At 47.9% G+C, this 12,277-nt stretch overlaps 1 protein-coding gene across 14 annotated transcripts in view; it reads right to left on the bottom strand.

Annotated features, from left to right (window-relative positions):
* The window catches only part of NFIA (nuclear factor I A), a 243,502-nt gene extending 232,426 nt beyond the window's left edge, over nt 1-11,076 (bottom strand). For 13 of the 14 annotated variants that reach the window (XM_058808306.1, XM_058808308.1, XM_058808307.1 and 10 more), the window contains exons 1-2: nt 10,797-11,076; nt 4,746-5,277 (exon numbers count right to left, since the gene is read on the bottom strand). In XM_058808306.1, the coding sequence (XP_058664289.1) occupies nt 4,746-5,277; nt 10,797-10,823 (559 nt within the window). In that variant the 5' untranslated portion in view covers nt 10,824-11,076. Of the gene's footprint in view, nt 1-4,745; nt 5,278-9,128; nt 9,228-10,796 lie in introns of those variants that run through there. The other variant, XM_058808314.1, reaches the window with a different exon arrangement.
* Between the last annotated feature and the right edge of the window lie 1,201 nt (nt 11,077-12,277).

Raw genomic sequence — 12,277 nt, 5'->3', positions numbered from 1 at the left:
GCATTATAGGTGGAAGGAATGCCATGGATGCTTTAAAACTCTTCAGATAGGCGTAAAAAGGACATATACATTACGCATTATCTCCACAGAACAAACACCATTTGAAATGTGCCCCTTTTTAGCTACCATTATGATCTGTCTAAAGAGCATTTCGGTTGAAACTTGGGAGGAAAGAAGAAGAAGAAAAAAAAAAAAGCCCACTGATCTTACACCTGCTCTTTAGCAGTGGGAAGTAGGTTCTCAATCTGTTAACATGACCATCTGGCCAATCTGCATATCACGGCTATCTGGATTACCATACGATGGAATGACAATAACGTAGCCAAAACAAAAGTAAAACGCATCAAAAACTAACAGGAGCGCAAGCCCTTTTGATTTCAAATTAAATAATAAATGTGGTATCAGAGCAGAGCGAGAAAGTCAGCTAAATAATTAAAAATGAGCCTTCGCTGTGGCATAATTAAGTAAACAATATGGTGTGTGTTTCTGTATGAGCCAGCAATAGTTTCCACCGTCGAACGCTCCACTTTAGCAGAGCAGTGATCAGGAGTTCAAGGCGCTGCGACAGCTCTTTCAGTGACGTATGGCATTGTCAGGACACCTCTGCCACTCCTGCGACACCCGGCCCGGCTGCGGCTATTAACAGGATTAATGCAGCAACAATCAATACCAATTGTACTAAAAGATTACAGCGCAAAGCCTCGGGTACCTCTCGGACCCCCCGAAACCTCCACGGGTACGGGAGGGCTTCTGCATTAACCCATCTTTGGGTTATTCCCATCGATGCTTCTTTATGGTCGTCCAAGGAGAATATTTTAAGTCTGTTGACGGGAACATAAAATGGGTCGAGCTTAAAGTTCAAGGTCGTGTGCTATATACCACTGCCCAGCAATTAGCCACAGAGCACATCTAGAAGTTAAGTAAATTTTCAGTCACAAAAATAAGGCTGAGTTCTGGCACCTTTGCTGCCTTCGAGTCTAAACGCTAACAGAAAAATGAGCTTACGTAAATAAAACCTAGCCCCAGATTTTTTCTGAAATTTGGGATTTTTAAACGTCCTTCTGAAAGATTAAAAGATTTTCTCTGCCACAAACACCTCGCGAGTTTAATTCTCGCCCGAAGCGCATAACGATGGCTGGCCAAAAAAATAAACCAGACATTGCAGCATCGCCTCCTGGCCCACCATCCCGCTTCGGCCACTGGAGAAGTCTCTAAAAACTGTGACCTCTCAGAAAATTTAACTACTTCTATTGCGATTCTATTCCCCAATCTGACCACATTAGCAGGAGGAACTCCAAAGCAGTAAAAAACTCCAGAAAGTTCTCGGTTGAGTGCCTACTAATGAACAAAGGTTAACTTTATCTAAAAGGTCAAATGCCTGGTGGCTAAGGTTGTGACCTTAACAACTTAAATTGTGACCTTGCCACGTGCCTAGTATATTGTAGATTCTGATACAGATCATCTGGTAAAGGACCGGTCATAAATTAGCTTTACTGTTCGACTCCCACAAAGAAAACGGTTTGCCACAATGGTTTCCAACTTGTCATTTGATACAAGAGCAGAATAAGTGAAAACTAAAAAGCAAACCCAAGTTCAGGGTATGAAAATGCCGCCTGCTTTTAGTTAAGCAGATTAGAAACTGCAAACTGAGAGCAATACTCTAGATTTCAATACATTTTTTGGTCAACCTCTAATTCACAAAGCACCGATCTTCCTTTTCTTTTTTTTTTTTTTATAATTTCTTTTTTTTATCCTTTTAATGAAAATTACATGTAGTTTGCCTATTTGCATATTTTTGTTTTCTCTTTCTAGCCAGTTCTTAAAGAGAATAATTGATTTCAGTAGCTTTGTAAGAAGCACTATTTAAATCTGTGCACATGTGTTCCCTTACAGATGATAGTGCCTACTGAAGGAAAAGCGTGGATTCAAAGCAATAATTATCCTACATGTTTAGAAGGAAAGGGACATCTTGCTGCCGAAGTCATCTCGAATAAGGGCATCTTGGAACAGAATACTCCCCCCAAGAAAAGAAGACGAAAAGTGGGGGGAAAAAAAAACCCACAAGAAAAAGAGAAGCGAGCACTATGGGTGAAAAGGTCACAATGGTTTTGGCACGTATCTTCAAGCACGTTTCGGAGTCTGTGCCTCCTGCCAATACTGGCAACTTCTCAAAACTTTTAAGGAGGTAAAAACATTGTTTGGTGTTTACAAATCTTCTGTACTATAGCAGATGCTTGTCAAATCCACTATATGTAAGTTGACCAGCCTACCTAATATTTGCGCTGGCGACTTCCTCCTTATAAATACGTCGTCCATATATTTGGAGACCGAGGTCTGATGGAGTTGGAGACAAAGGACCCTTAATATTTTTTTCTTTTGTAATTTTCCTGTTGCGCACCCGGCACAAGCTGCCATTACTGCGGGTCTGCGGGAACCAATGGCTGTCAACTTGGCCAATGTTCAGGTGTAACAAAGACTGCTGGGATACATCGGAGGGGGGAAAAGAACAGGAAAAAAGGGGGGAAGAAAACGAGGTAGCTCTACGCAAGGCTTTCGGTACACCTCTGTGAAGCCACATAGACAGCGACCACACTGTGCCACCTTCCAAAAAACGTCTTATCCCCCTCCCCGCTGAGGTTTAGCAGGAATATGCCAGCACACACTCCTGCATCGAGAGCACAATGCAATGCGTGCAATCAGCAAACAACGGCCAAAAACACGGCGCGGTGCGCTCTGCACGGGCGCGCGGCTGCTCACACAAATCCCCAAATCTAACCCCAAAAAACCGCGCCAAGGGCTTGCGCCGAGTTTCCGCGGCAAATACCGAATCCGAAGGGCAATCGGTGTGATCGCTGCCTGTTGATGATCATGGCAGGAATAAATAACAGTTCGCTATCAAGGCTACTGTTTACCACTGGCGTGCCGATAAGATGGTATATCCCTAATCACAATATTGAACTTTCATAACATCTATTGCCTGACTGTTATAACAGGAGAGATCCCTTGAAGCTCCCCGAAATACTCCCACCCCTGGGTTTGGTCTTTTTCTCCCCATCCTACATTTCTGCGGCCCTACATGCAAGCCAAGCCAAGACCGTTGGATTCTCTCAACGATTTGTGCGCTCCACAGAGGGCCTGGGAAATACAATATGGATCAGTATTTACCGCATCACGCTATATATAAATCCAAATAATAAAAACCTGCGTGCTGTAGATCAGTAAATAGACATTTATAGCTTCTATTTGGATATCAAAGCATTTTAAATTTATCAACCCACTCCAACATGCGGAGGAGGAAACTGAGGCAGACAAAAGGGATGTGAGTCCATGGTCCCCTTGGGGTTGGTGATGGAATAGGAGGTGACCTGAAATGCCCCAGTGCCAAGCTCCCTTCAGTTAGCCATTTATCCATAACGCTTCCTTCACAGTGGCCATAATAAAGCACAGAGTAAATAAATAATTTTCCTCAATATTTGCCTACTTCCCTTTCACCATAAATGTACAGTATGATTTACCACCTCACACCGAAGTGCAAAGTAAATGCCGCAGCTTATCTGTAGGAAATACCATGAGGATACTCAAAAGTTATTTCCGAACAGGGATCATATCTGTAAAATCCCAGCGGCGACATTGCCTAACACAACAACCATGGCAGGGACTCAGCGCAGAAAAACTTTGGGGAAGCCAAAACTTTCTGCAAGACCCTCTGAAAGAAGTTGGCATGGGAAATGCAGGCTCCCTGGGCTGTAATTTGCTTGGTTTTCTTACCGATAAATATTTATACAGAAGTGGTTTCTACTAATATGATTCCTCTCTCCCCTGCTTCTCTGTTTTTCCAGCCAGTCCAGCCCCTCAGCTCACAAGTCAGGATATGCTGAAGGACCCACACATCCCATAGATGAAATTCGGGGCACTGCACTACAATCACACAGGAGAACTACAATAGCATATTATTCTACCCAGTCAACATACTACACATCCTCTGAGCACGCCGAGTCACGCTGCAGGCAGAGCATACTTTGTGTTGTAGTCTGGGATCTCAAGATTTTCATCACATGTTAAAACATCTCAGCCCCTCCTCATAAGCACAATATTGTCAAATCAGGAATCTTTTTTGAGACCTGCTTAGCTTTTAGGTGTATAAATCATGATCTTTTGAGGGGTTTAAATGTCTCCTTTTCCCCCTAGGGTTACCCAGAGGTTTGTTTCATGCCCACTCACACTAGATGACTAGGTTTGCTATCAAGGGACTGTCTTCTCTTTTCCCTCCAATCCTGCAGGGTTTACATTCCCCATCTAATCTCTGTGAGGTGAGGATACCTGGTACTCCTGACCCACAGGCCTCAGGCACCTCCTGGACAACTTTGTGCATAACATTCGCAAACTTTATTTAAAAAAAAAAATTAAATTAAAATCTATTCCCCCAAAATTAGGATAAAGGAAGCTACATCCGGCTGTGAGCCCACTTAGGACAACATTTAGGGTAACACCTGTGAAAGATGCCCGAAATGCTGTTAACCGCGGAAAGCACGAGCCACTTTTACGTGGCTGCACCTTAAAAACCCCATTAAAAAAAGAAAAAATAAAAGTGAGGGGGGGAATTTTGGCACCCTCCTCGCCACCCCGGGAGAGCGATAACCGGCATCCCCAGCTCCCTCCCCAGCTCACGCAGCCGCCGCACGGGCACGGCACCCGGCACGGAGATAACCGAAAAGTTGGAGAAGGTGGTAGAGAAAGGCACTTACCTGCTGCGTGCACAAAGTATGCCAAATATAAATCGAGTTCCTTAACAGAAACTCCTATATGGTGGGGCTGTACGCACAGCCCGGGGTTAGAGCACTGTGGGGACTTTACAAGGCGCTCGCCATCAGTACTTTCGAGCGGAATACCTTTAAATAAAATCACCATAACAAGGTCCAACCTCCAGACCTTATCTGCCTGGCGAAGGCAGTCAATTCTTCTCATCTTGCCCTTCTGGTCTGGATTGGAAAGAACGCAACACGGAGGCTTTTTTCCTGTGACTGTGAGAACAAAATCCTCCCGAAATTCAGGCCTGATATCTTTCCGGAGCTTTGCCAGAAGTCTGGATGCCCATTTTTGCTTTACCTCGGGTTTTTCACTTAGCAGTTCGTCCTTCACGGCTCTCTCTTCCTCTTTAGACATGCGTTTTTCATGTTTTTTGAAGTATTTTCTTTTTCGGGCTTGCAGGTTGAACCACGTGTACGCAAACGCTCGGACGTGAGGCAGAAGTGCTTCGATGAAGGGATGAAATTCATCCTGAAAAAAGTTACAAAGAAGGGTTGATGTCACCGAAACCATCAAGAAAGAGCTTCCAAAAAGAGGGCTTTTGCAGGATGGTGAGAATTAGGAGGGTGCTGATAAATTTTAAGGGCCGTGGGACCCCTCGCTGATGGACCCCGAACCCACCAGCGCCGCATCCCCGCTTCCCTTTCGCGCCAACCCGAAACCTCTGCTCGCGCCTCCCAAAAACAGGGTCCAACTTCAACCAAGCACCCAGATGGAGATGGTGCAATGCTGGCGCCCTTTCCCCAGTCCCCAAACCTTTTTTTTTAAAAAAAAAAAAAAAAAAAAAAAAGGGCAGAATGAGTTAAAATCCAAAAACTCCTTTGCAAGTCCACTTGCAGAGCGCATATCTCCCTTTGCTCTCTCCCTGACCCCGCTGCTTGCGGTGTAGCCAGCGTTTGCCCGCCAATTTGGCAAATCCTAAACATTTGGATGCCAATCAATGTTTGTATGGGGAAGTCTAAAGTATAGTAAAACTTTCCCGAAGATATATTTGGAAATAGCAGCCGGCAGAATAGTAAAATGCCACTATAGCTGTATATACAATTACAATGAAGGGTGGTTTTCACTCTGGTTCCTAAACAGTGAAAGGAGTGAGAAGTACCGCGGTCGATTTATCCCGCGAGCGCAATCATAACCAACACTAAAACCCTAGAAAAAGCAAGCCTTGCAATTTATCTTTTTTTAAAATATTTTTGTTTCTATTTAGTAAAAAAAAAACAGCTAAAACACTTGCTATCTGGGCATATTAGGGATAGTCAAACTCTGAGCTTTCCTATAAAATAAAAAAAAAAACAAACTCAAAAAACCAGGAAAAATTGAAAAATGCGGTAACAGAAAACTGTAGCACAACTTGTGCAAATACGCAAAGAATTATTAATTGTGTCAGATTTTCAAATATTTTAAAAGAAATGTCCTACTCGGAAAGTTAGTTTGGCCATCCAGAGACACTGCTTGCTTTGTGTAACGAGGAGTTAAAGATCACCCCTCTCCCCTGGCACAAAAAAAATCTCAATTAAAATTATGCTGACGCTAAAAAAAGGCGAGAAGACCCCTTGATTTTTCTTTTTTAATTTTTTTTTTCTCCTCACTAAGTATTACATAAATCAGCCAAAGAGATCAAAACATATCATAATATACGGGGGCCATGCTTCTTGTTTTTTTTCTGAATAAATGAATGACCCAACTCCAGGCTGCACATAAAAACCTATCCAGCCTATGGGGCCTGATCCAGCGCTGCGTGCTGGGGATGTCCCTGCTTCCAGTTCCTCCTTTTCTCAGGATTGGGCCCTCCAGGAGGGAAAAATAAAGTAATCCCTGCAACATTTTCCCCAGCATGGGAAAAGCCACCCGCTACCTACCCCTGTGCAAGGAAACATCGGGGATTTTTCAGATTAGCAAACTAACTTTTTTTTTCTTTAATTATCCCATGGAGTACATTTTTTACTCAAATCATTGTGGGTCATGCAAATATGGTTATTAAAACAGACATCTTACTTCCTTTCAACACTTTGTTTTAATTTGCATTGTTCTTTTCAGAAATTATGAAAAACTGAGAAACCAATAGTAGAAATATCCAGCAGCAAATTCCGGTCATAATTCAAGACCTTCTGCTGACTCCCCAAAAGCTTTCATTGCACTTATTCTGAGTGGCCCCAGAATTGTAGATACTTAAATCTATAGGTAGCACCATTGCATTTATTTTTACTTTAAACACAGACTGTTAAAAACTTTCCTAGCAGCACAATATATTTCACTAGAGCAGAGCGGCAGCAATCAAAGTACTATGAATGATTATTAAAATAAAAGCAGGTAAAATAAAATAAATCACTCCAGTGATTGGCACATTCCTCCTTTTTTTTTTTTCCCTCCTCTATGGGAAAAGATGATAGTTTCAAATTTCAATAAAGTTAAAAAAAAAAAAAAAAAGATTGCTGCGAGTTTGCAGTCGGCAGATTCAAAAAGTGAGAGGAGGCACAATCCCAGCACATGGAGCTGCTCTCACCCACCAGACACAGCTCTCACGGCGGGGGGAGGCAGGGGGGAAAAAGGAGAAAAATATAAAAACTACAGGTCTCTACAAGCTATTAAAAATAATAAACCCTCCCTTCTGATCCCTCCTGTCCTTCCCTTTCCCCACTCAGGGAGAGTCAAGGAAAAAAGGCCTTTTGTCAAGTGGAAGTTTATCTGTGAAGGTACACAGAGCAAAGAGGCTCGACAGCCCACAGCGAGCCAGGGCAGCGCTTCCAGCCTTCCCACTTTCCAAACACGTCTTGGTACATCCTGAAATATTTTAACTTTTCTGCTTTAAGCAGCGCTTTGTCCTGCCTGATCTCATGTGCTCAGGACTTTTTTGGCTCGGCGTTGGATAACATCCAGGAGAGAGTTGCTTTAACCTGCACTAAAGCTGATTTCTACGATGTGAACCTGAAAGGGGAGGTAAAAACAACACCCAAAAAGAAAACCTTTTAAAAAAACACTAAACCACTTTAAAGAGAGGGGGGGAAAAAACCAAGATGCTTTTTGGTGCAAAGTCAGGGTCTGTGGCTGAAGTAAACGAGAAGCACTGCTGCTCAGGCGCGAGGTGTGCACGTCCCTATTACACCCTAATGTGTCTTTTCAAAATGGTGTATGAGGAGAAAAGGTTAACGACTCATAAACAGACCAACTTTCAAAGTGTCTTGGTAAACACGCTGCTCCGGAAAATCGCACCGCTTCAATCTCGGCGCTGAGGTATTAGCAAAGTCCAAGTGGAAATAAAAGCAGCCAGGACTGATCAAACAGAGCTGGGCTGGACGTGGGCACGGGGAGGGGGAGCAGCTTCTGCACAATACAATTTTTTATTTCAGTGGTGCTACAGCCCCCTCAAAAAACCCCAAAAGTTTTGGAAACGTGTCAGTGCAAGTGTGCTAACAGATGTGCAACTTGTCTGCAGCCTCGCTGCAAAATAGCAGGATTTTAAGGAACTGGTAGAAAAGGCAATGATCTTTCCCTTTTCACAAGTTAGCTGGAAGGGAAACTTTGAAAGTATTTGATAAAGCTGTTTGCTTTCCCCCCTCAGTGCTGGATGGGTTACCTAAAAATAAAAGACACCAGAAAGCTGGCAAAGCAGTAATAAAAAGTTAGGGGTTTTCTTTATTGCACTCCTCTCCGAAGTTTGAGGATACAGCTCTTCCGAGAAGAGCCTGCCTGGCTCTAAGCAGCACCTAAAATTTGGGCTGCACAGTTCTGTACTGTTTATCCCAAAATTCTCCTCTGATCTCCAAAAAGGTGTTAGAAAAAACAAAACAAAAACCCTACGACAAAAGAACCCCAACGCCAACCCAAAGGCGCCTTCGATAATGTAATCCTGCAAAGGAGGCTTTGAAACAATGTATTTCTGCAGATCTTTTTGAAATTAAGCCAACCACAGCGACCCTTGCTAATATTTTTACAATCCATTTGCTTGTAAATCTATGAGGAGACGTGCATATGTTCCCCAACTATTTCCTAGCTCCTCAGCAGATATGTAAATGGAACGATGTTTGGATTTTTCCTGACAGATGACACAAAATGCTTGTGCCATTTTGGTTCCAGGGCTTGGATAAATATGCTCAGAACCAGCATTTTTGTTTGTTTTCCTTTTCTAACCCACTTTCAAGAGCTTCCCTTTAAATCTGAACTAAAACTTGACCAAAAAAAAAAAAAAAAAAAAAAAAGAGAAAAAGAAAAAAATCCTTCCTAAAACTTGTATCAATAAAAGCTCTTGAAACGATAAAATAGGAAATTACTTGCAATAGCTCAGGGCTCGCCCCCTTTTTTCTATAGAAAAATGACAGAATCACCTAATTGATCCTTCGGAGGGAAGAGTTTGTCAGGAGGCCTCTAATCCTCCTATTACTTTTCCAAACGTGCAGCAAGAATGCCAGATTTTCCTAACGGAGTCAAAGCACATGCCTGGCTTTCTGCTTTTCTTTTGATAAATCTAAAAAAAAAAAAAAAAAAAAGCTGGGAGGGTGTGTGGGGGGGGGACGACGGGGACAGGACACACGACTGGGCCAGGGAGCAACCAGCCCATGGATTTATTTTCTCTCCTTAAAATGCGACTGGGCCTAGAGAGCCCCAGGAGCCCCACGTGGAGATGCCAGGAGCGTCGGCGCTGCGGGCCCTGCACGGAGTGTCCGGGGGTCCCTCCCGCAGCCGCTGCGCTGACAAAAACCAGGTATTGCTCAGAGTTGAATTAAAGGCACAAACTTAGCCCAGGCACAGCCCGGAGTTGCTGCATCCCATCCTCTGCAAACTCCCGCTGCTCGCATTTTGCTCCTGCCTTTTGAGCAAGTGTACGGTTTGGAGTTTCGTGCCCCCGCCGGCCTGGTGTTTTCTCGCCAGCACCCCAAAATTTGGGGCAGGCTGGAGAAGGAGAGGGGACCGCGACTGGAGAAGGGGACGAAACTTTCAGAGCTCTTCGGGCTGCCTGGGAAGCTGCCGCCCCTCTCCCTGCAATTCCTTGCCTTTTTCTCGACGGAAAGAGCCCGGAGAGGCTTTCTCACCGGGAGAAAAAAAATATTCCAATTAAATTAATAAGAATAATGTAGTCAAAATCTCCTGCAGGAGGAAATAATCTGGGGTTTGAGTCCGCCACAAAGCATTTCCTCGTTAAACCATTATATCCTGCTAATTGAAGGGGTGTAATTCAGCGTCCTGCAGCAGCGCGCGGGGAAAAGGGGGGCCGGGGGTTCCGCGGCCGCGCAACCGGGGGGTACCGCGGAGCGACGCCCCCGCCTCCGCTCCCCGCGCAGCCCCGTCCCGCCGCGAGCGGAGCGCGCAAAAGTTGCGCCGAGCGCCGCGGGGCCCGATCCGCGGGCGGGAGGGTGGCGGGGGGGACGCGCGACACACGCGGGACAAGTTTGCGGGTGTCCGTGCGGGGGGACACGCGCACGGTCCCCCGGCTGGGGCGGCCTCCGCGGGTGCGGAGGGCGCTCTGCGCGGGGGCGGCTGCACCGCGCCGCACCGCGGGAGCGAGCCCAGGTGCGGGGGACGGTCCCTCTCTCGGCGCCCGGGGCGCCGGGGGGGCGCGGAGCCGGCGGGGCCGCTCCCGCGGAGCCCCGAGCGCGGTGCCGCGGGGTGCGGGCCGCGCCGTGCCCGGGGCGGGGAGCGGCGCAGCGGCTCCGGCGCTGCCCCGGGGCCGCGGTGCGGGGCGGTGCGAGGCGCTCCGGCGCGGGCGGCGGCATCGGCGGCATCGATCGCGGATGACCAAGCACGGCGGGGCCGTGCGGGTCGTCCCGCAGCACCGCGCCCGCGCGGCCCCCCCCCGTTAATTAAAGCATTAATAAGTAGGCGCCATTAGCCATGTGCCGACACAAATGGCCGTGCGGGAAGGGGGTGGAGGGGGGGGCATGCGAGCGAAAGGCAACAAAGTTAGTTTCGGCGAGCGGCGGTGGTGCCCCTTCCCCGGCGCGCACGGCCGCGCACCCCCGCAGCGCCGGCCCCACCGCGCCCCGGCGGCCGCTTACCTGGGTGAGACAGAGCGGAGAATACATGACTGCTGCGGGGGGCTGCGGTTTGGAGGTGTGCGTGTGCGGGGAGAGAGGGAGAGAGAGAGGGGGAGAGAGACAGAGGGAGAGGGAGAGAGAGGAGGGGAAAAAAGAGAGAGAGAGAGGAGAGGAGGGGGAGCCCCGAGCCTGCTTCTTGCTTTCACATTTCCAACTCTGCCAAACTGCAGCCAGCGCGGAGCCGCTCCATGAGCTGAACTTTAACCCCGCCTCGACTTTCCCGCACTACGCGCTCGGCATGCCTGCCCCGCGCGCCGTTAAAGGCATAGCGCTCGCTGCGCGCCCCTCCGCCGCCCCCGCTCCGCGCCCCTCCGCTCCGCTCCGCGCCCCTCCGCTCTGCGCCGCGCACCGCCCGCCCCGCGCCCCGCGCCGCCCGCCCGCGGGGGCGGGGAGGGGCGGGGAGGGGGCTGCGGCGCCGCCGCCTCCCTCCGCCCCGCCGCCCCGCAGCGCGGCCAGCCGCGGAGCCGAGAGGCGAGCAGGGCTCGGCTCAAAGTTTGCCTCTTTTTACGAAGCGGGAGGGGGGGGGGGGTTGTGTATTTTTCTGTTATAATTGTTATTTATTTATTTGTTTTTTTAATTTTGCTCTTCCCGGGGACTGCGGCTCCGCTCGGCCCTTGACCATGGAGGGATGGGGCGGGGGGCGCTGGGGGAAGCGGCGTTGCCTTCCACAACTTTCCCCATCCCCTTTGGCACTTGTCATTTTAAATCAAGCGCTTTAGAATCAAGGGTGCTTATTCCACTTTAAAAAAAAATAAAAATTTTCTTCTAAAAAATAGCAACACATAAATTCATCGGCACATCGCACTCCCCCCTCTTTCTTACTTATGAAATCTAAAAGTGAAGCGCTTAAAATTAAAAATACCCCCGCGCCTCCTGACACTTCTGGAGCGCATTGTCTTGGCACCGGCAACGTTTGGGTTTGGGGTTTGGATGCTCTCCAGCCCGCTCCTGGGGACTCGGAGGGTGTCCCGGCTGGTGTGTCCCCCCCTTTCCGCCTGGGAATAGCGTTTTCCACTGATGCCGGAGGCACTTTAGGTGACCCCCGCGTCCCTGCGCGTAGTCACAGGCTTTTTTTTTTTTTTTTTTTTTTGGGGGGGGGGAGGGCGACGACGGCGACATACGCAGGGAAAAAAAAAAATCCATCTATAGGGGAAAAGGAGGAAAAATCCCCTCCCGCTGCCGCTTATTTCGGAGGTGGAGGGGGAGTGGGTTGTGTCCCCCACTCGTCCGTGCCGCACCGTTCCCAGCCTTTTGCGGTTTCCAGCATTATCTTTTAAGTAACTTTTGGCGCCCTTCGGGAGACTTTTGGCCGCGGGACGGCTGGTTGCGCCCTCTAGGCAGGGGCCACGGTCAAGTGCAGCCCCTCCGCAGCCACGGACACCCCTCCCTTCCAAAAAAAATACGAGTAGAGCGAAATCACCTTCCCCTACCCCAGAATATTT

The sequence above is a fragment of the Ammospiza caudacuta genome, chromosome 7, assembly GCF_027887145.1.
Source record: "Ammospiza caudacuta isolate bAmmCau1 chromosome 7, bAmmCau1.pri, whole genome shotgun sequence".
Lineage (NCBI taxonomy): Eukaryota > Metazoa > Chordata > Aves > Passeriformes > Passerellidae > Ammospiza > Ammospiza caudacuta.
The sequence above is the reverse complement of the archived record's forward strand: the minus strand, read 5'-3'. Positions and strand labels throughout refer to the sequence as shown.